Consider the following 21,193-nt stretch of genomic DNA (forward strand, 5'->3'; position numbering starts at 1 on the left):
TTACTTAAGTAAAACATATGAGTACTTCTTCCATCACTGGATATAGATTACTTTTATTCTGTACCCCTTCTTCACTCCAGGCTACCTCCCAGTCATGCATGTTACAAGCCTACTCAGGATGACCAGCAGAGGGCTCTCTCTGACAACTCATAGGATGAGACAGGATAAACATGTTCTGATCCTAGGGACACATTCAGGCGTCATCATAGCAGCAACAAGGTTGAAAGAGGGGACAGGTAAGAGTAGAATTAAAAAAAAAGATAAACAAAAAAAATGGTTAACTTGCTTAGATTCTATCGGCAATGGGTCTCTGAATGAATGCATGTAGTATGCAATGGTGTAAAGTAACTAAGCACATTTACTCAAGTACTGTACTTAAGTCGAATTTTGAGGTATTTTTACTTTACTGGAGTATTTCCAATTTTCAAAATTTTTACTTCTACTCCACTACATCTCAGAGGCAAATATTGTACTTTTACTCCACTAAAATTATTTCAAAACTTTAGTTACTCGTTACTTTGCAAATTATTATATCATAAAATATTATTATACATAGGCTATTTGAAAATAGCCGATCTACAAAAACAAATGCTGATCTACAAGCTCTACAAGCCACTAAGCTATGAGCTTGTAGATCTGCTATCTTCAAACATTTTAGTACTTTTACTTTTGGTACTTAAGTATATTGTGATGCCAATACTTTTGTACTTTTACTCAAGTAACATTTTGAACACATGTATTTTACTTTTGACAAAGTATTTCTACATTGTGGTATTGCTATTTTTACTTAAGTAATATAGTTGAGTACTTCTTCCACCACTGGAAGTATGTGGTAGTATGTCAATAAATACATTATCAACATTAAATATATGAATGAATATATATATGCCTGTCAACAATTATATTATATGAATGAACATACAGTACTGTAGGTATATCACCAATGAATATATTATGGAATATTTTGTATAGTTTGTCAACAAAGATGTGAATGAAAATGCTACAGTATGTATGTATAGGCTACATTATGTCAGCAAATATCTGAATGAATATGCAGTATGTAAGCCTACAGTCTGTAAACAATGATAATATGATAGAATATCATGTTTATAAACAGTTACCCTAACAGGTTCTCAGGTCTACACAAATGTAGCCAGCACGGATAGAGAGAACAGTGAACATAACAACAAAAGAGATGCACACAGAATAGAAATCAAGGATAAAAAAAAAATCATGTGCAAATCTCATAAACCCACCACATCTGTTTTCTCTCTTTGTGTTCCGTATGTATGCCAGGGTGTACCAGAGGTGGATGAGAATGCTGTGCCTAATACCTCAATGATAGGTAAGCCTCCAGTAGCTTATCCTACCATGCAATGTGTACCCAGCGTTGTCTATGGCTTTTAAATTAGTGAAGGGCAGTGTTGTGAGACACATATTGATATTGGCAAGTTACACTGAAGGAAAAATCTTGAATCCTGATTTAGACTTACTTGTGCGTCTGTCGCTCGCACCCAAAATAGCAGATCTACAAGCTCACATGTGAGCTTGTAGATCTGATATTTACGGTGTGAGACACCAACGTGCAAGTAAGTATAAATCAGGCGAAAGATTACCTGCACTCCATGCATGCGCCATTATTCTGTTTTTCTTGTATTTTCATTTACATTTTGGCTTGGATTTCTCTCTCTCTCTCTCTGTCTCTCTCTGTCTCTCTTGGCTGTTTGTCAGATTCTCCTTCTGTTTATGACTCACAAATACTTTTCCTGCTTTCCCCCCTCTTTTTTTCTCTAGTATCTTTTCCCCATGCAGTCTGCACCACCATTCTCCCATATTATTTAGGGTTTGCTCTGAAGTGAAATGTGTCTTGCTGTTCCTCAGCAGCGTCAGGAATAGTCCTGCTCTGTAACTGTAGCTACTTTTATAAATAGGCCCTGGTTAAAGTTCAGCATGTAGTACCGTGTCTTAAGATGTTTAAGAGAGATGTGCAGCCGTGATCTAGACCCTAATTTGCAGCTAGGCACTTTTTTTTTAAGTATACCTATTAAAATGCTGTTCTTAAATATGTTAGTATGAAGTAAAACATAAAAACTAAATTGGGCACTCAAAGCATTGAGAGGTCAACTCTATGTAGCCTGTTCTGTCCTTTGAAATACTTTATAAAATCCACCAAGCAATGAAGTTGGGAACTGAATTGATTTAATAGTTTTATTATTGTAGACTAAATTGGCCCATCTTAAACAGAGTCTTTAACAGCTTGACCAGATTGTACTATGGATCCAATAGGCTATTATCTAGAATAACACATGTTAACCATAAACCATAGCAATGCCCTCCATAAGATCAGCATAGTGGGATTCCCAATTGTCTTTGGATCTCAAGTAACTTAGCAACGGCCCTGGAGCAGGGCTGTGGAGCCAACATGGCTGCCATTGAAAACGGTAATGGCCAAGCTCTTTTTCTTCAGAGGCTCTGGTCCTAGCAGCCTGCACAGTCTTGAAGGAGCCTGGTTATATATAGGCTATTCCCTCTCCTTATATGGCCTCAAGGAAAGGCAGGTGGGGGCCGTGGGAGATGGGTGGTGGAGGTTATGATGGCCCAGTGCTTGGTTTAGGCTGACTCCCTGTGGATTGAGGCTGACGACCGAAGGCTCTGCAAAGGAACTCTCAAGGGGTAAGAAAACTACTATTTTATTCTCCTCTCTGTTGCTTTTCTCCTTATTTCTGTCAGGCGTGGCAGTTGTTAGGCGTAAAGTAGGACAAAGGGATGGGAAATGAGCAGAAAGAGGGTTGGGGCAGGCCAAGGGACGTGATGTGGAACTTAACCAAAGCTGATGAGAAATAAGATGAAGATGAATGAATGACATGTGGTGATTTCATTTGCAGTGATTTACAGGAGAATCAATGTGTTGAGATTAACGACTGTCGTAGTGGTCTGTCCGTAATTATGTGTGATTGTCATAACAATGGATAGCCCTGTGTGTGATGACTGGCTAAGTGGTTAAATGGACTCCAGGGGGGAAGCCAATAGGCTGTTGATGCACTGAGTGAGACTAGGATTCCTGGTTCTTTGGTTATATTGGGTTTATTGTTGGTGTGCTGTTTTTGGACTCTAGACTGCACACATCAATTTACTGGCAATTCAGCCTCCAATTGGATGCCTATTGTATTCCCTGTTATCACCAGAGCAATTTGTTAATGCAAATTGTATTCAAAAGCAAAGCAAATCAAATGAAAATCTGATTTGTGATCTGTTAGGGATAGCCTTCGCTTTAGGACATCAGAGGTTTGTTGATTTATGGCTGGCTGGGAGCTTGTTGAGGTATGGTTGGGAGCTTGGGAGCTTGAGCAGAGCATTTTTTTAGATCAGAGAGGCTTGGGTGTCATTTGGCAGGCATTTGTGAGCAGTTACTGTACAGCTTGGAATTAAAGTTGCAGAGGTCTGTTACAAGTGATGTAGGACTAATGGGATTAGCATATGACTGTCAGTACAGACCACTAGCTTTTGGGCTGCATTGGGTTTAGTGCTGTCATTCTATTAGGAAGCAAGGGGAGATTGCAAAAAAAATCTCTTTATTCTGTGTGCCCTTGAATAAGAGCATTAGCTAAATGACAAACTTGTAAAAAATAACTTTCTTACACTATGCTATCTGTGCAGTTGTAGTAGTTGTTATCATTGAATAATAATGGTAGGAGGTTCACACATTACAATTGTTTTATTCCTTATTATTTATTGAAGGATTCAGGGGTCAGTGGTTAAAAATGAGGGTGTCACTTGACTGTCTGTTTTGTGGAATTAAAGTTTGGTTAGTAATTGGGGAATTGGTGTAGAGTATACAGTATAGACAGATGAGACTCAGTGTTAATTTAACTCTGTAAGAATCGGTAGAATCAGAGTGTAAAATAAGGTTTTCATTTGGGTCCATATTACTCTCTGAGAGTGAAATAAACGTTTTCTGCATAGGAATATCTCTGCATGTACTGGAGTGTGCAGGGTGAGGTTGGGAGTTGGGTTAGTTAGTGGATCATGTTTCAGTTGACCCTATTTCTGGTCTCTGAAGACTAAGATGATGTAAGACAATTATGTTCTCACTCCAACAGTGTGTGTATGACGTATGGCATAGTAGTGATGCTCTTACTGCACTGCAGTGTGCAACATACATCTTTGTTTGGACTTCAGATGCTTCCTGTTCATCAGGAAAGTGAAGATGGATTCACTCTTATTATCACACTATAAGCATTCCTACTGAATTTGTTGCACTTTCATTTCTCCAAATATCATGAATGAATACCTTTGGCCAGTCTAAGACCTTTATAGATGCTTTGTTATTGCTCTTCTTCTACAAAGGTATCATTTTGTCCATAACATTTAAATAGTGTGAGGTAACATGGTTGCCACTGAAATGTGCAAAAGCAAAACTCACTATATATGGCACTGCTGTGAGGTAGCCAAATGGCTCTGGTGATGTAATGGAATACTATGAATAGCTAAATGGAGACTGAACTGTGTGCCCCTGCTGTCACATGAAAAGTCAACTGTTTGTATTTTCTTGCTTTAATTGACAACTTCCATGATCCTTTGTGTGCCAAGAAGGTTTTACGGCCCCAAGTTGTGCAACACCTTATGAAACTACATTGTACAAAAATATTGTACTCATGTATTAATTAGGCGATCCTAAGGGAAGACTCTTTCATTGGTGAAAAGATCATTTTTGCTTTTTATTCACTGTACTCCACTGATTATTATTTTTTACTGTAGCAATAGTGTAATAGGTTGTCTTTCTGTATGCTGTGTATAGACTGTCACATGTCTATAGACTATATGCATATCTTTATGTGTGTGTCCGTATGCATGTGTGTGCCTGTCTGTCTGTCTGTCTGTATATATATATAGATATGCATAATATGTTTTGTGTGTGTCTACAGTATACTGTTTGCAGTGTGTGTGTGTGTGTGTGTGTGTGTGTGTGTGTGTGTGTGTGTGTGTGTGTGTGTGTGTGTGTGTGTGTGTGTGTGTGTGTGTGTGTGTGTGTGTGTGTGTGTGTGTGTGTGTGTCATCTGTTTGTCCTTGTCATTGCTGAACCCCATGGGGTTCATAAATAAGTCATGAGAACAGTTGTGTCATTCCTATTGTTCATGTGTGTGTTTTTATGGTGCTGTAGCCCACCTGCTACCATGCAGTCACTTTGTTAAAGACCCCGTAAACAGGAAGTACCCTAACCCAGTATGAGTAGGCCTGTAAGCAGTATTATGTAATCCAATTTTGTCATATACACAGAATAATATGTTATAATCCACCCAGCTGTTGCAAAGAAAAGAGGTCGCACAGCTCGTAGCTCCGATGCAATAACTTTTTTTTAAATTTGTATTTTACCAACGTTTCGACACAATATAGGTGTTCTTCAGGGTATCGAATATATTGCGTCGAAACGTTGGTAAAAAAAAGAAGGGAAAAAAAGTTATTGTTGTATTATGTGCGACCCCTTTTCTTTGCAACAGTTATATATCTCCCGTGGTCAGCACTTCCTCACTACTGGTGTGTGCTTCTGTTCCATTGTTTGCTTGATAATCCACCCAGCCAAATAAGAATAATAAAAAAAAAAAGTTAAAGGTAGGGTAAGTGATATTTTTTGGTTAAATCAAAAAGTATTCTGTTAAAAGGTTAAAGCACTATATTCTGATAGTAATCATTGCTATAGAGTGTTTGTTCAGTAACAGGAGTCTCCCCGTCTCTCCAGCTCTTTAATAAACTGAAAATACATTTTCTGGTAGGAGTCAAAATCTCAGCCAATCAGGAGAAAGTACCCATTTTTAAGCTTCATTTGTATAGTGTTCCAGTTCCAATTTTGCCTGCTCATTTCTTAGTGTCATCACTTCAAATTTCACTTGTTTAATCTATATCCTGATTGAGTTCTCTGTCCTGGTTGGATAAAATTGGAAATGAAACTGAAACTGAAACGAAAATGCATTTTCTGTTTTATAGATAGCTCGAGAGACAAGGAGACTCCTTTTACTGAACAAACACTCTATAGCAATGAGTACTATCAGAATATAGAGCTATTTAACACTTATTTTAACCAAAGCAAATCACTTACCCTACCTTTAAGTTTATACAATTTCCTTTCAATGTTATGAAAAATGACTGTGGGGGGGTTGTCCAGTGAAGGCAGTGAAAGAATTGTTCTAGCCAAAATATGACGATGCACTATAGCATTAGCCTAGACTGATGATGTGGATTCACTCACACGGTCCTCCAAGGTATCAGTCTGGACTGATAGGCAGAGAGTATGAGAAATCAGAAAATGACCGGGCCAATCAGGGGCTGCTTTTCACTGTTGTACGCACAGCAGTTGAAACGTATGATAGTATGACACCGTGGCCAAAAGATGGTGGTGCACTTTAGGGTATAGCATAGACACCTTGGAAGAAGACTGGTGTAGTTCGGAATTATGCCATCAATGACACTGATGACATCATTGAAACTCACCTGGGCATGTCATCAGGTGAGGTGTTTAGCCCCGCCCAGGAAAAACTGCTTTATCAGGAAATGCCCAAAAGAGGGGGCATTTCCTGTTTACATGCTCTTAGTTTAATGTCTTACAATATTTATTGTGTGTGTGTGTGTGTGTGTGTGTGTGTGTGTGTGTGTGTGTGTGTGTGTGTGTGTGTGTGTGTGTGTGTGTGTGTGTGTGTGTGTGTGTGTGTGTGTGTGTGTGTGTGTGTGTGTGTGTGCGTGCGTGCGTGCGTGCGCGTGTGTGTCTGCCTGCATGTGTGTGTGTGTGTGTGTGTGTGTGTGTGTGTGTGTGTGTGTGTTGTGTGTGTGATGGTCTGTCAGGTTAGTTTCTACAGTGTCACCATGTCAATGTTGATCAAACCGGGGAGTTTCGACCATGAGTACTACCACAAACAGAAACGATATGTGGTGAAAGAATACACTGGCAGGTACCTTGTTCAATGCAGTTAGTCTAACATAGCACTATCACAGTAGAGCTAAAATGGCTACTAATATGGTTGTAGTAGTAGTATTAACAACCATCACCAACATTTTCTCACTCTCATGTCGTAATATAGTGACGAGTTGGAGCAGAATATGACCACGCGTCTCCCGTTTCACGCGACGGGACTCCCCTGTCATGTCGTTTTTTTCAACGTCCCCGGTAGTCCCGCCAACTGGGGAATGCAGAAGTGCCGTTCTCAGGTTGACGCTGCCACAAAAAACATTTAAACAAGGCAGGCGCTCAAATACGCTTCTGCTGACTCAGCGCTATGTGAGTTGCATACCGCTAATAGCCATAGAATTGTAAATCATCCCTTATGGTCAACATGGGCTGCGACCTGACAGGGTCAACTGGGTTCTGTATGGTCAAATCCTACTCCAACCTTTCACCCGTTTGATGCTATGCGTGTTGCAGGCATTGGCATCACCCATGGTTGCAACCACAGACAGCGCCATTTACCGCGATCTAGATAACAATACTACACATAACATTCGTAAAGCTAACAAAGCTTACCCTTAACTTATAAACTCATAACCGGTGGTTTGGATAATATACTGTATACTAAGATGTTATAGCTTAGTTCAAAGTAAACATCTACAAGGCAAATTACATCAGCAGGGTTGTTGAAATAATGTCAGTAGTATTTCTGTATCTAACAGTAGTCTAATTCTAATGTAGATTTGGTGTGTTGTGAAGTTAAAGGTGGAATGATGGCAAAAAATGTGTTAACAGTAATATGCCTAGGTAACGATTTTCAACATTTACAGGTAAGTGCATTATGTGGGATAACCATTAAGCAACCTTCTTGTTTTGAATGTATGAATTAATGATTTAAACAAATTGCAGGCTATGTAAAACAGCCCCAACACTGGAGACTGTTTTCCAGCTTTGGGAAAGTTTTAACAAATCTAATTTGAACTGCCTATCTCGACAGGAATACTATAACAATTTGTATTTCATGTGGATTTTCACTTTAATGATATTTTGATGATTCTTCAATCAATGTGTTGTGCTGATTGTTGTAGCATGATGGCACCCTTTTATAGCTCACTGTGCCACCATTATGTCTTTCTTTCAACTGTGTTGGTGTGAAGATAGTGTTTGTGTGTTTTGAGGAAGAGGTGTAACATGTGTCCTTGTTGTGTTTTATCTGTTTCTACTGATTCTTAATGATTTGCTTCCCTCTCATTGTTTAGCTAAGCTAAAGATTGTGCAAGTTTCATCTTTGCTACCATAGAAGGCTTTTGCTCAAACATTTGATGTGGCCAGCTGATTTCTTCTAACATAGTGTCACGTCACATGTTTTGAGTCTTACGTTTCTTCTGAACAGCAATGGTCCAGTTTTAAAGTGTCAGAGTCATCTTTGTAATTGGCACTGAATAATGACTGGGAGGTGCTTTATTCTCAGAATGAGAACAGATGAGATTATACTACTTTGTAGATGTTCTGAAGGTATAAATTAATCTCTTCCCACATCGTATACAGAGTGGAAATAACTAGTAATGAGGACTTTGTGATTTGTTTGAGTTTCCCCAGATCTATTAATGGCTGCCTAAATACAGAGAACCCATATGCAATTGGGTGTTTAAGTATTTCACACTGTTTGTAACTGACAGTGTCTACCCCCTGTCCTTGCGTAGATGCAACTGATAGAGTTGTCATTCAATAGTGACATACTGTGTTCAACCTGCCAGGAACTCAGTCTGTTGAAGGACTGTGAACTGCAGTTGTCCAAAAGACATCTAAGCCCCAATGCAGCTTTGATCTGTGAAATGAACTGGCAGGCAGAATATGATGGCATACACCCAGAATGTATTACTTTGTAAGCTGGAAAGGTCTTGTCAACTGGATTTACACCTCATGGCATTACAATCCAAGTTGAGACTATTTGCTTATCAAATATACTTGCAGGCAAGGAGAGCGCCCCTCTAAATGTAAGCATGTGTCTTTCACCTATTCAATAGCATGGGAAAGGCTGTATTGTTTTGAAAGCCGATTTGGACACATTTGTATTTAGAGACATAACTTCTTATACGGTTGGTGCTAGACACATGATGTGTTATAACACATGCTGTGATAAGTAACACAACTTACTGTACTGTAGATATAGCCTCAAATGGTACACAGTAAATGTATCCATTTGTAACTCAGAGGGTGTACTAATGTTACCAAATGGATCCGTAACACTGAGGATCTTTCCCTAGGACATTCAGTCCGAAGACCAACCAGTAAGGGTCAGCAGTGATCAGTGTGTGGGGATATCGGGAATTGGCATAAGACTAAAGTAGGAGAAAAAAAGGGAGAAAATTGGCCAAAAAAGTTAACAAAAAGGAGGATTTTACCGTGTACTCATTAAGTGATGAATATGTTTGAATAGTTTTTATAATATTTATTGCTACCTCCCAGTTGATGTTCAGGGCCTAGATTGCTGTTGTGAATATGTCAGATAAACTGACTGACTGTTTGTCTACAGCTTTGGAGTGGTGCAGGACGATTACCAGTTCCAACAAGAAAAACGCAGCCAGGTGGTGGTAAGACTTTCCTTCTCTTTCACTTTCCCTTTCTTTGTCATTCAGCCATTACTGACAGTTCCTTTAACATTTGCATTGACCATGCTACAGTTGCATAATTCTAAATGAGCATTCCCATTACAGTATCCTAATTGCACAATCATTTCGCAGAATTATCAGATAAATGCTGTCAGATGAAGTGACTGATATCGGTTGATAAAAAGAAAAGCCATTACAATTTTTTTTTGTTAGGAAGAAGATTATTGAAAAGTTGATGTTTAGATGATGAGCATTATGTCAGATGATTATTTTCATTTTTCATTTTATTCAGTTTACATTTGCAGTTTTCATGTTCCTCATTTTGTTATTAACAATAGGTGAGGAAGAAGATGGTGGAGAAGTATATACGTGAGGAGACAATGATCAGGGGCCCAAAGTTCCTGGTCAGACTCCGATCCCACACTGTGTTTGAGAATGCTCCGGTCAAAATCTTCTGTACAGTTGAGGGCTTCCCCATGCCACTTGTTAGATGGTGAGTACAAATAACCGCAATGTTAATATACTACAGTAAATGCAGTAAAACCTATACATTCCTCACTGCATTTTAAAATTCTCCAGTCAGCCTTTTTTGTCACTGCAGAGGGAATTGTTTGTTGATTCATACTTTGCGAGCCAGCAGATCTGCAAGCTCACAACATGTAGTGATGGGATTTGTTGTGACACGTTGTGAGGTTGTAGATCGGCTATTTCTGGCACAAGACTCCGTCGTACGACAAACTCATGCTGTTATTATGGCATATGGCCGGCCCCCAGGCTGCCCAGTCGCTGTCTCGAAGTGTCCCTGAGCAAGACACTTAACCCCTTAACTGCTTCCCCCGGTACTGTATTAATAGGGTCCACTGCTCCTGATAGTTGGGTTCATGAAGAGGACAATTTTCACATGAGCAAATGTACAGTGCCAAATGAGTGGGAACAAAATTATTATTATTGATTATTTAAGAAATGGGCCATAAGATTCGCAAAGACATTATAGCCCTCCTCTCCTCTCTACTCTTTGTGACAAAGAGTAATTGTGTTGTGTAATTGTCACTTTAATTAATAATAACGATAATAATGTTGATGTTATTGTTGGTACCTCTGTCAAGGAGGTTAAAGGATCATATATTGAATTTTTGCTTTTTGTTTGCCTAATAACTACAAATGTTGTAAACCTTTCATTACAGCCGATTTTCCAAAGCATGCAATAGCTTTATAACGTTGACAAAAACTACTAGCTGTAATGTAGGTCAATGGGATTCGGCCAAATTTCATACTGTAAGTCATACAGTAGATAGTTATGTCAAAGACGACTGACAACACAGGCTGGCCACATGAATTCCCAGATCCAAACTGGAGCCACGCCTTGTGGCTCCCAATATCCACATGATTGGATTTTTTGTGAATGTTTGTCAAAATATGTTCAGAACATATTTGTCTTGGTGGAGGCCTGTACTCTACTGAGTCCTTTCATGTTAATGTGGTTTTCCTTTTTAATCATCCTAGACTTCTTGTCGGTGCATATTGTAATGCATTTATAAAATTGTTGATGATGTTTCCATGCCTTTAGGTACAAAGATGGTATCCTGCTGGACTCATCCTCTGGAAAATACCTTGTTGAGGGCTGTGGTGGAATGCATTCCCTGGAGATCCCCAGGTAGGTTTATGCCCAGGTCCAAATGCTTTACGTTTTAATCACTTCTCATAGTAAATATAGTTGTCTATGAATAGAATGGATCCAATGTAGTGTAGTTATTATTTTGTCTCCAGCCAGACTTAACCACTTTCAACCTGCTGTCTAGGTGCCCTATTTTGGGCACGTCATTATAGGCAATAGGCATCATATCAAGACATGTGAGCTTGTGGATTGGCTATTTTTCTTTCATAAAAATATGAAATATGGAGATGCAAGTTTTCTCCCCAAAAGTGACAATATACTGTAAATGGTAAATGGTGCATTTATATAGCGCTTCTATCCGAAGCGCTTTACATTGATTGTGCCATTAACCCATTCACACACACATTCATACACCGATGGCGGAGGAAACCATGCAAGGCACCAACCTGCTCATCGGGAGCAATTAGGGGTTCAGCGTCTTGCTCAAGGACACTTCGACACTAACTCTAGGGGAGCCCCCCAGCCCGGGATCGAACTGGGAACCTTGCGGTTTTCCAGTTCACACTACCCGGCCACTCTACCCCTGAGCCACTGCCGCCCCATGTAGGAATAAGACTTAATATAGCCTACCGAAAATGTTGTCTGAAGGGTGCTGCTAGAGGCCATGGGGTTATCAAAATCAGTATTGTCTGTATGAGATACTATATCTTTTGTGTAAAATTGTCATTTTGGCCTGAGGTAGTCTCCTTCATGCAGGGAGCATGAATGCACCCAGTAAGTATAATAGCAATTTAATTTTGAGGTATCTTTTGTGCAAGTACAAATTAAAGAAAAAGACCAGGGTGTCCCCAAAATCAATAGGGTTCATCCTTAGCAACACAGCAAACCGCATGGTAATCCAAATTCCAGATTGTAGTTTTTGAGGTATCTTGTTTGGGATAAAGTGTTAGATTGCAGGACGGACATAGCCACCCTTACAGCCCAGCCACTAGTGGAGCTAAAAACGAAACTTTACTTTGCATTTGATAGCGAGTGCGACTGGTCTCATTCTATGCCAAATGTACTGCCATAGCACTCTGATCATGTTTATAAGGACAAAGAAGACTGTTATTCACAGTATTAAGACTTAAGTTCTTCGAGCGTAATGGGCTCAGCTGACTCTGGTTGGAATGTCTTTCCCAGAGGGGCCAACGACATTCTCTGTCCTTGCTTGAGTCTCAGGAAGCTCAGCTGTTCAAGCGCTGAGATCAGTGTTATATGATACTCATGTATCCTCCGACCCGTCCTGCCATCAGCCTCTTAAATGCACTTAAGTACACACACACACACACACACACACACACACACACACACACACACACACACACACACACACACACACACACACACACACACACACACACACACACACACACACACACACACACACACACACACACACACACACACACACACACACACACACACACACACACACACACACACACACACACACACACACATGCTCACATCCAGTACAGTAAAGCTAGTAAATCACATCTCAGTGTTTTATGTGGAAAATTAAGACTGTAATCAAGATCGTCACGGTCAAAGATTCTCTAGTGGCTCCTTTCTGTTGTGTGTGATGTCACACCAGAGAGAGAGAGGGGGAGAGGGAGAGAGGGAGAGGGAGATAGAGCCTATTTCGCCTGTGCAATAACCAGGCCAATGATGGGTACCGAAAACCTGAACATCATGTTAATGTCATGAGTAAGAGGAATGCAGACTCTTTCTGTCATAAACATAAACAGACTGCTGCCAACAAGTATGACCAATGGTATTTTTACATTCTTCCATTCTGTATGCTACAGTATCTACATTCTATATCATTTATTTGATCACACTTGCAAAGCCCTATCCTATGTCTGAAGGAAATACTGACCATCTGCACATCATCTATCTAAATACCTATATCCAGTCTTTCCATGTCACTGAAATTTTAAATATGCTATAAGCTAAATAAGATAAGTTGTATAGCTGTTAATTTTCAGGGGTATGGTACATTAGATACATTCTGCAAATACAGCCATTTCTTTTTAGGTTGGATATTTTTACCTTATCATGGTTTTCAAAATGTGAACGTTAACGTTGTCTTAAATAGTATAAACTGAAAGTGAATAGAGAGGAAAGCCCAGGGCTAGCATGTCGTTAGTCACATTTGGCATATTAGTCTTGCCATGCTAACACAGATTATGATCTAGCATTAGCCATGCTAGTGCAGAGACCACCAATGCCGTATTTGGGAGCTTGATACAAAGGAATAGATGTTTTTGACTCAAGTTCATGGGTACATTTTTTCATCTACAATAACCTCTGGAAGTTGCTTTTGAAACTTGTCAAGATGAGAACAGTAATGTGCCATTTTTACTAGACATTCTTGACATTTCTGTTCAAACTTGCTTTGTTTTTTAAGGTGTACAACTGATGACACAGCCCAGTACGTCGCAACGGCCTCAAACCTCCATGGACAGGCTTCTTGCCAGGCCTCCGTTATTGTCAAGAGTAAGCCTATTTGCCAGTCTATCTAACCACAACAAGCATGCATTTATGCTTTCAACCACTTAAACCCTGTATACTTCATTAGCCGGGGTCCCCCAGGAGTCTATACTTGGCCCCCTCCCTTTTTCCCTCTACACCAAATCTTTTAGCCAATCTACTGTATAGGCTCACAACCCGACATGTTGTGAGCTTGTAGATGGGCTATACAATGTATAATTGTGACTGTTATGCTATGATGAATGATGATGATAATTTTTGTCGTTGATGATGATGATAATGACGCTATGAAAAAGATGATAATTATTTACTTTTGTTCCTGATCTGCAGGGTTCAGGGAGGAGGAAGAGTCCTGTTCTTATGCATGGCTGCCTTTCACTGGTAAAATCCCTCAATTGCCCATATTCACATGCCATTTTACGTTTACATCACGCAGTTCGGGTGGGGTTTCCCACCCCCGAGTACCACATAAGAGCAATATGGTTGCCATTTGAATATTGTCAATATCAAGACATTTCACAATATCACCAATGTATCCTTTGACTAGCTACACATTTACTGAAGCAGACCATCCTTCTGTTCTCTTTTTCTCTTCTCTGCTTATGTTTAAGGTCTCATTAAACTCATTAAACCCCTTTCTCTTCCTCTATCCCCCTTCCTGTCTCTTTGTCTCGCCTGTCCATCATTCACATTATTTCAGCTGCCATGCCTACCAGCGTCCAGTTCACTAAGATCAACATCACCTTTGTGACAAAGTTTGAAGCTGTGTTCGCCTTTGAGGGAGATTCTACTTCTCTGGCCGCTACCATGACTCTCCAGCCCAACCTGGCTAACCTGCAGCCTGAAGCTCAGTGGTATAGAGATGGTAATTGTCTTAACATTAATTATGATAAGACGTGACACTTAACATTACCTTACAGGGGTATGCGGCATTAGCGGACATCCCGAAACATCATTAAAGAAAAGGATGACGCTGTTTAGTTTTATAGTCAAACCATTCATTTTACAGTGAAACCTGTAAAACTCCTTGCTAGGAGTCATTTATTTAATCCCTGTTCATCTGTGTTTTATCCCCAGGCACCCTTCTGTCTGATTCTAAATGGGTGAAGATTCACATTGGCCGAGGATGCACAACCTTGAGTATTCCTCAGCTTGCCAAAGAAGACGAAGGCCTGTACACACTACGTATGGTTACCAGAGGGGGCATAGCAGAGCACAGCGCTTTTGTGTCTGTTGCAGGTAATGGATTTGATGATGGGCGGGATAAACTCATTCAGCCATGTTTTTATCTTCTCACAATATCTCCAGGATCAGATCAATTTAGAATTTTAAATGTACCAAAATCATCACAGATGATTTTATTTCTTCTCGCTTTGTCTATTGCAATGGTGTTTTTAGATGTCTTAACCCATTTAGACCTGAGGCCGATTCTAAAAACGTCTTTTAAATCCTGACTGAAGTTTTCTGAAAAACTATTAATATATATATATATATATATTTAAATGTTGCTATATACTGTACATAGCAACAACCACCACAAAAGGGGTTCCTGAATTGAAAGGTATAGTTACATATAGCGGTTCCCGGTCTAAATGGGTTAAAGGTCACATAGCTTTTAGTCATCATAGTATCTATTAAGCACGTATTCATTTTTATGATGAAAATATCTCCATTTATGTTTAGTCAATTTTCTCTGCTGCCTCTTTCTGCTCTCGCAACTCACAGGCCGTTTTAGATTCTAACAACTTATACGTCATTCATAATCATTACCTGACTCCAGTGACTGGCTGAGTGTGAGAAAGCCTGGGAAACATGTTAATCCACAATGACATTAACACTGATCTCTGCAAACTAAATAAATAGCTGCTGGAGCTAGATAGCTGGAACTCCTCTTGGTGTGGTGAGCCAGCAGTCTGTCAGAGACTACAATTCTATTAGCCTCATTCATGGGGGGAGCTCAACAATGGTTAGCCAGCTCATATCGTCAGTGGCTTGTAAAACAGGGAGAAACCTTTTGTGTAGCTGAAATGGAAAGAGATTTCGCATCTTCACATGTGTGAATTCATTCATATTTCATTCACTATTAAACATTTTTAGTTTGATTCCATTTTTTATTTCTCTACTTTATATTTTATACACATTGTGTTTTTGCTATTATTATTATTATTATTATTATTATTAATTGTAATATTGTAATAATGGAGAAGTAATCGAAATAATATGTAATAATAAGTAAAAAATATGTTAAAATAATATAGGTAATAGTAATACAAATAGCAGTACTGTAGCTCTAGTGATTTTCAGTGTCTTCCTAAAAACGTGTGTTTGTGTGTATAGATACTCCTCCTCCAGTTCCTCTTGCCCCACCTGCTCCTATGGACCTCAAGATCCATGATGCCAACAGGGATTATGTCATTGTCTCCTGGAAGCCTCCTAACACCACAACAGAGGGTCCTATCGTGGGATACTTTGTGGACAAGTAAGATCGATTGAACTGGGTATTGAGACTCGATGTGGTCTTTTTATTTACCCCCTAATAATTCTATGTCTCGTCTCATCTCGTCTCGTCTCCTGTCCTGTCCTCCTCTACTCTCCTCTCCTTTCCACTCCTCCCCTCTCCTCTTCCATCGCCCTTTCTCCCTCTGTTTTACAGGTGTGAGGTTGGGACAGAGAACTGGACCCAGTGCAACGACCACCCCATTAAGATCTGTAAATACCCAGTGACTGGCCTGTTTGAGGGACACTCCTTCTACTTCAGAGTCAGAGCCATCAACGCTAAAGGAATCAGCAAGCCGTCCCGCATTTCTGAGCCTATCGCTGCAATGGACCCCACAGAGTTTGAGAGGCTCCATGGTATATTAATAATGATAATGATAATGATAATGATAATGATAATAATAACAACAACAACAATAAAGTGTATAACACCTTTATAAAACATTATTACAAAGCATTTTACCTAAACAGTAGAATAAAACAAGCAATATAATGTGATAAGAAAATAGATCTGAGCAAAAGAATAGTACACAAAATAGTACACAATGCACAAAATAGTGTAAAATGGTAATGACATGTTAACAATATAATGAGATATGTATTTATAATAATAGTAAAATGAAAATAATAGTAAAATATAAGAGTTTGGTAGCCTGATATCCACAGGCAAATTGTTCCAAAGCCTATGAGCCCTGAGCTGCTTCCACTTCCACTGCAACTCGGAATTTATCTAGACATTACCTGGAGGCATTGCATGTGAGAAAGCAAACGTCCCAATCAGTTGGACCGGAAATGCAACGGGTTTGACACTTCTAGTGGCAGAGGACAGATGTCTTTTGTAGGTTTTGGTAGATATAATGTATTAGAAAAAAATGGGAAACACAACATTTCAGTCCAGAGACCTTCACTGGGTTATCTTGCAAGGTAAGAGAGCTCTTCATCAGACTGATGAAGACTGATGAAGAGCCGGTAGGCTCGAAACGTCACGTCCAATGGTGTAAAGGAACCAAAATACGTTTTTTAAGCTTAAGCATAACCCCAGTGTGCAGACTTTATTCTTTTTGGTGTTTCAATAGTACCTGTATGTAGGTAGGATGCATGCTCTTTAAATGTTTTAAAAACTTCATTGGAGATAACGTTTTTCTCTTTCTGCAGCCATAAAACTGGGAGGAAAGCTGGATGTGGTGTCTTACCATGATGAACTGGAAGGTACAGTAGGAATGAACGATATACTGTACACAGTAAATACATTCACTGTATAAACTATACATAAGTACACAACTACTGTACATGTATGACTGTATTTCCATATAATTAGATGGTTATGTCTATTCTTATTGATGAGTATGCAGAGTAAGTTAACTAAATAAAACTATAAATTATAGGTTATATTTATATGTAACCATTTAACACTAACTATAACAAACAGCTGTACAACCAGCTTAGACAGCGAAGCACGTACACTGAACAGAGAACAGAGGCTGCTTAAATGAACCGCCAGAGTTGCACTGTGGGTATGAGGGCGTGAGTGAGATGGCTTGTAGCGAATGAAAATAACAAGAGGTTGAACGTACTGACACATTGAGTGCCAGGGGTTTTTCAAAACAGGGTACCTCCAGTGCCTGGAATTTTAACCATTTTTGAACCTTTTTCAAGTAGTCACAAAACATTTTCAGTGATCACCGTCCTCACGGTGATACCCTCATTACACACATAGAGGTCTCGTACAATCCGGGGAAAAAGATTAAAAACATTCGGTAATCCGTTCCATAGTTGCAGCCAGTTGAAAATAGTCGAAAATACATCGTAAAAACAAAAAGTACACAGGAGCCGAGATACAGGCTTTTGAAGTCATAAGTTAACCAGGAAGTGGATTGGAGTCTAAATCTTCGTAAAATTATATCTCCTGGTGCTGTGAAGGAAAAAAAAAAGAAAAAAAGATTTTTCATTTTTTTTTTCTTTTTTTTTTAATATTTTTGCCCAAAAACGTTAGTCAGGTCTATTGCACGCGACTTCTGCCTAATTTGACTGTGGGGGCTACACATAGAACCAGCGCAGCAGTTATATATCTATATCTATCTCTATATCTATATCTGTATCTATGTCTTTCTATATATATATATATATCTATATCTATATCTATATCTGATATAGATATAGATATAGATATAGAGATAGATATAGATATATTCCTAAACTTTCCTAAAGTAAATTCCCCCCATTGGTGCTAAAAGCTGTCAATCATGCAGGGGGACGCCCCCTCTATCCTCTGAAATGTTTTGAACGGCGGCCAACAATGGCCGCCGTGTTCATTTAAGATCATTGAAATGTCACCTTAAAATGCATTTTAATTCATTACAGAATGTACCTAAACAAATGTAGTAAGTGTCCAATACATATAAAGGTAATTTAGATAAAGGTCAGACTTTATCTTTGTATATATACAAAAATCTGTATATATATATATATATATGTATGCAAAGGGTGTTTAAACTATAGTAGGACAGCACTACGTAGTTGACGTAGGCTTTACGTAGGCTTCGTCCAGGAGTCCTTTACGTGCATGCTGTCTCACGAATGTAGTTTTAGCACAGACGTAACGGAACCTACGACGATGGTGTCTCCTGAAGCCAATTTAGATGAGACGTTGGGCACACACAGCTGCTACTAACGAAGATAGTGCGCAGCGGGGTTGCTACTGCGCAGCTGCGTGGAGGCTCCTACGCAGCTTCTAGGCTACGCAGGAGCTCAAATTCGTTTGGGAAACGCGGCCATTATGTGGGGATGTTTTAATCATTTAATTACAGCAGTAATAAAACATGAATTACCTTGAATTGCCTTTCTTTTTGTTTGATTGCTTTCAACATTCATGTTGAAAAACCTTTGTTATGCAATGTGAAGAAACAATCTAAGTTTGTGTGTGTGTGTGTGTGTGTGTGTGTGTGTGTGTGTGTGTGTGTGTGTGTGTGTGTGTGTGTGTGTGTGTGTGTGTGTGTGTGTGTGTGTGTGTGTGTGTGTGTGTGTGTGTGTGTGTGTGTGTGTGTGTGTTTGTAGCTGCGGGCAAGCCCCCTGGTTCTTCATCCGGAATCGTTATCTCAGAAATAGACAGAACCTATGTTGTTCTGAAATGGAAAGGCCCAGACTATTGTGGCAAGGCCCCAATGTGGTACCTCATCGAAAAGGTAAGAAAAACTTGCAAAGATCCTAGAAAACCTTAAGAAACTACATTTAAAGATGAGAGGCCTTATTCCACTGCTACTACTATAGCTTCCTGCTGCTCTGTTTTAAAAACAGGCACCGCTTTTGCCATGAAACCCTCATGATAAATGAGCAAAATGCAACCGCATAGCGGCCACTTTTAGAAGGGGCTTATCAGAACACCTTTTCTGGTCGAATAGAGCGCTTTGAAAAGTAGAAGTTTTATGATGTGGACCGCTTTTTATCAGCTGTCCAATCACAGCTGTACACACATGCAGAGCTGCTCATCCGAGCTGATGGTCTCACTAATATTCCCCACTATCGGCTACTGAGGCACCCACACCAGACTACCTCCTCTTTTTCTGCCTTTCCGCCTAACAACAGTGTATTAAACCTATTATTACCTAATATAATTACATCCTATTCGCTTTATTAATCGTGGAGTTGTATTTTCATGAAAGCAGGCCTATTAATATATCGCAATTAAAAAGTGAGTTGTGGTCCAGCAGCGTGAGTTCCAGGTGACTTAAGGCAGCAGCCATGCCCAGCAGCAGAGCTTAGAGGCAGGAGAGGAAACACAGAAACCTCATTGCTAATCTCTGGCAGCTTGTCTATAAAATATCTATACATTTTAGGTGATAAATATGCCATACAGTTGCTCAATCTTGAGTAATTCCACATCTACACCTACTAGTAAACATTGTTTTCAATATTCGGTACGTTCCATGGACCATAAAGTTATATTGAAGTCTGTTTCAGTCGATAGCGCCCCTGCCCCCTCCCCCCTTTTACATTTTCAGCAGAAAAGGCGCTATAGACAGCGTTTTTTCTTCATAAACGGTGGCTATTGTGAACATAGCCTTAGGCTCAGTTTCAGTAGTGCTTCGCTACCAGCAACTGTGTAGCATTCTACAGAAGTACTGTATTATGATTAAAACAATAACTTGCATTTTTGTAGTGATCATTAGTGATTTGACTCTCATCTGTGGCAGTGTCAGATCCCCTTGTTACGCTGTGTTTGACCTGCAAAATAATTCACCAGGGATTATAGAGAATATCATCTCATGGGCCAATGATATTTTAAATCCTAAATCAGGATTAACATTAAGCAGACTACTGCCACTGGAATTGGAATGATTCACCATGTAGTGTACAATATATTGTACCACTGGAGGATGTACATTTTATATAAAGATTTTGTAATATTTCCTTTTTGTGTGTTAAACTGTTAAACTAACAGTCTCTCTCTGTCTATGTCTCTTTGTCTTGTATTTATTTCTATGTCTCTTCATAGTTAATGGTCAAAGGGGGATCATGGCAGCGTGTCAACACACAGGTCCCTATTCGCTCCCCTCGTTATGCTGTGTTTGACCTGCAAGAGGGTTCAGACTACCAGTTCAGAATTCTATCTGCCAACATGTACGGAACCAGTGAAGCATCAGAACCATCTGCAACCATTACGACTCTGCAAATTAAAGGTCTTTTTGTTGTTGTATGGATCAGTTTGTATGAACAGTAATTCAATCCAGGTACTTAGGCACACTATGAAACCAGTGAGCAAGTTGTTGCAACAACCTTAAATCGTTGTAAAGAAATTCCTTTCTGCTCACTTTACAGTAGGTCTAGATGCTAACGCCAAGCTTTTAATCAGAAGACCATCTTCAGAGCAAACAAAAATGATACCCTGACATTGTTAACCACTTGAACCCTAGCGTCCCAAGCGACAAAGGAGTGTGTTGCAATAATACTGTGGAGAGTCCATAATCATGGCAAAATAAACTCTCCTCTGTTTACTCGTTTGAT

The 21,193-nt window shown here is 39.5% G+C and overlaps 1 protein-coding gene across 1 annotated transcript in view; it reads left to right on the forward strand.

Moving 5' to 3' along the window:
* The first annotated feature begins 2,559 nt into the window (after positions 1 to 2,559).
* The window catches only part of myom2b (myomesin 2b), a 51,131-nt gene continuing 32,497 nt past the window's right edge, over positions 2,560 to 21,193 (forward strand). The window contains exons 1-14 of the mRNA XM_084066800.1: positions 2,560 to 2,673; positions 6,835 to 6,941; positions 9,471 to 9,528; positions 9,885 to 10,039; positions 11,114 to 11,200; positions 13,614 to 13,702; positions 14,027 to 14,077; positions 14,397 to 14,561; positions 14,774 to 14,935; positions 16,034 to 16,175; positions 16,350 to 16,549; positions 17,348 to 17,401; positions 19,247 to 19,374; positions 20,685 to 20,868. Of these exons, the coding sequence (XP_083922926.1) occupies positions 6,856 to 6,941; positions 9,471 to 9,528; positions 9,885 to 10,039; positions 11,114 to 11,200; positions 13,614 to 13,702; positions 14,027 to 14,077; positions 14,397 to 14,561; positions 14,774 to 14,935; positions 16,034 to 16,175; positions 16,350 to 16,549; positions 17,348 to 17,401; positions 19,247 to 19,374; positions 20,685 to 20,868 (1,561 nt within the window). The 5' untranslated portion in view covers positions 2,560 to 2,673; positions 6,835 to 6,855. The remainder of the gene's footprint in view (positions 2,674 to 6,834; positions 6,942 to 9,470; positions 9,529 to 9,884; positions 10,040 to 11,113; positions 11,201 to 13,613; positions 13,703 to 14,026; positions 14,078 to 14,396; positions 14,562 to 14,773; positions 14,936 to 16,033; positions 16,176 to 16,349; positions 16,550 to 17,347; positions 17,402 to 19,246; positions 19,375 to 20,684; positions 20,869 to 21,193) is intronic.

Source organism: Gymnoscopelus microlampas (genome assembly GCF_963454915.1).
Source record: "Gymnoscopelus microlampas genome assembly, chromosome: 1".
Classification (NCBI taxonomy): domain Eukaryota; kingdom Metazoa; phylum Chordata; class Actinopteri; order Myctophiformes; family Myctophidae; genus Gymnoscopelus; species Gymnoscopelus microlampas.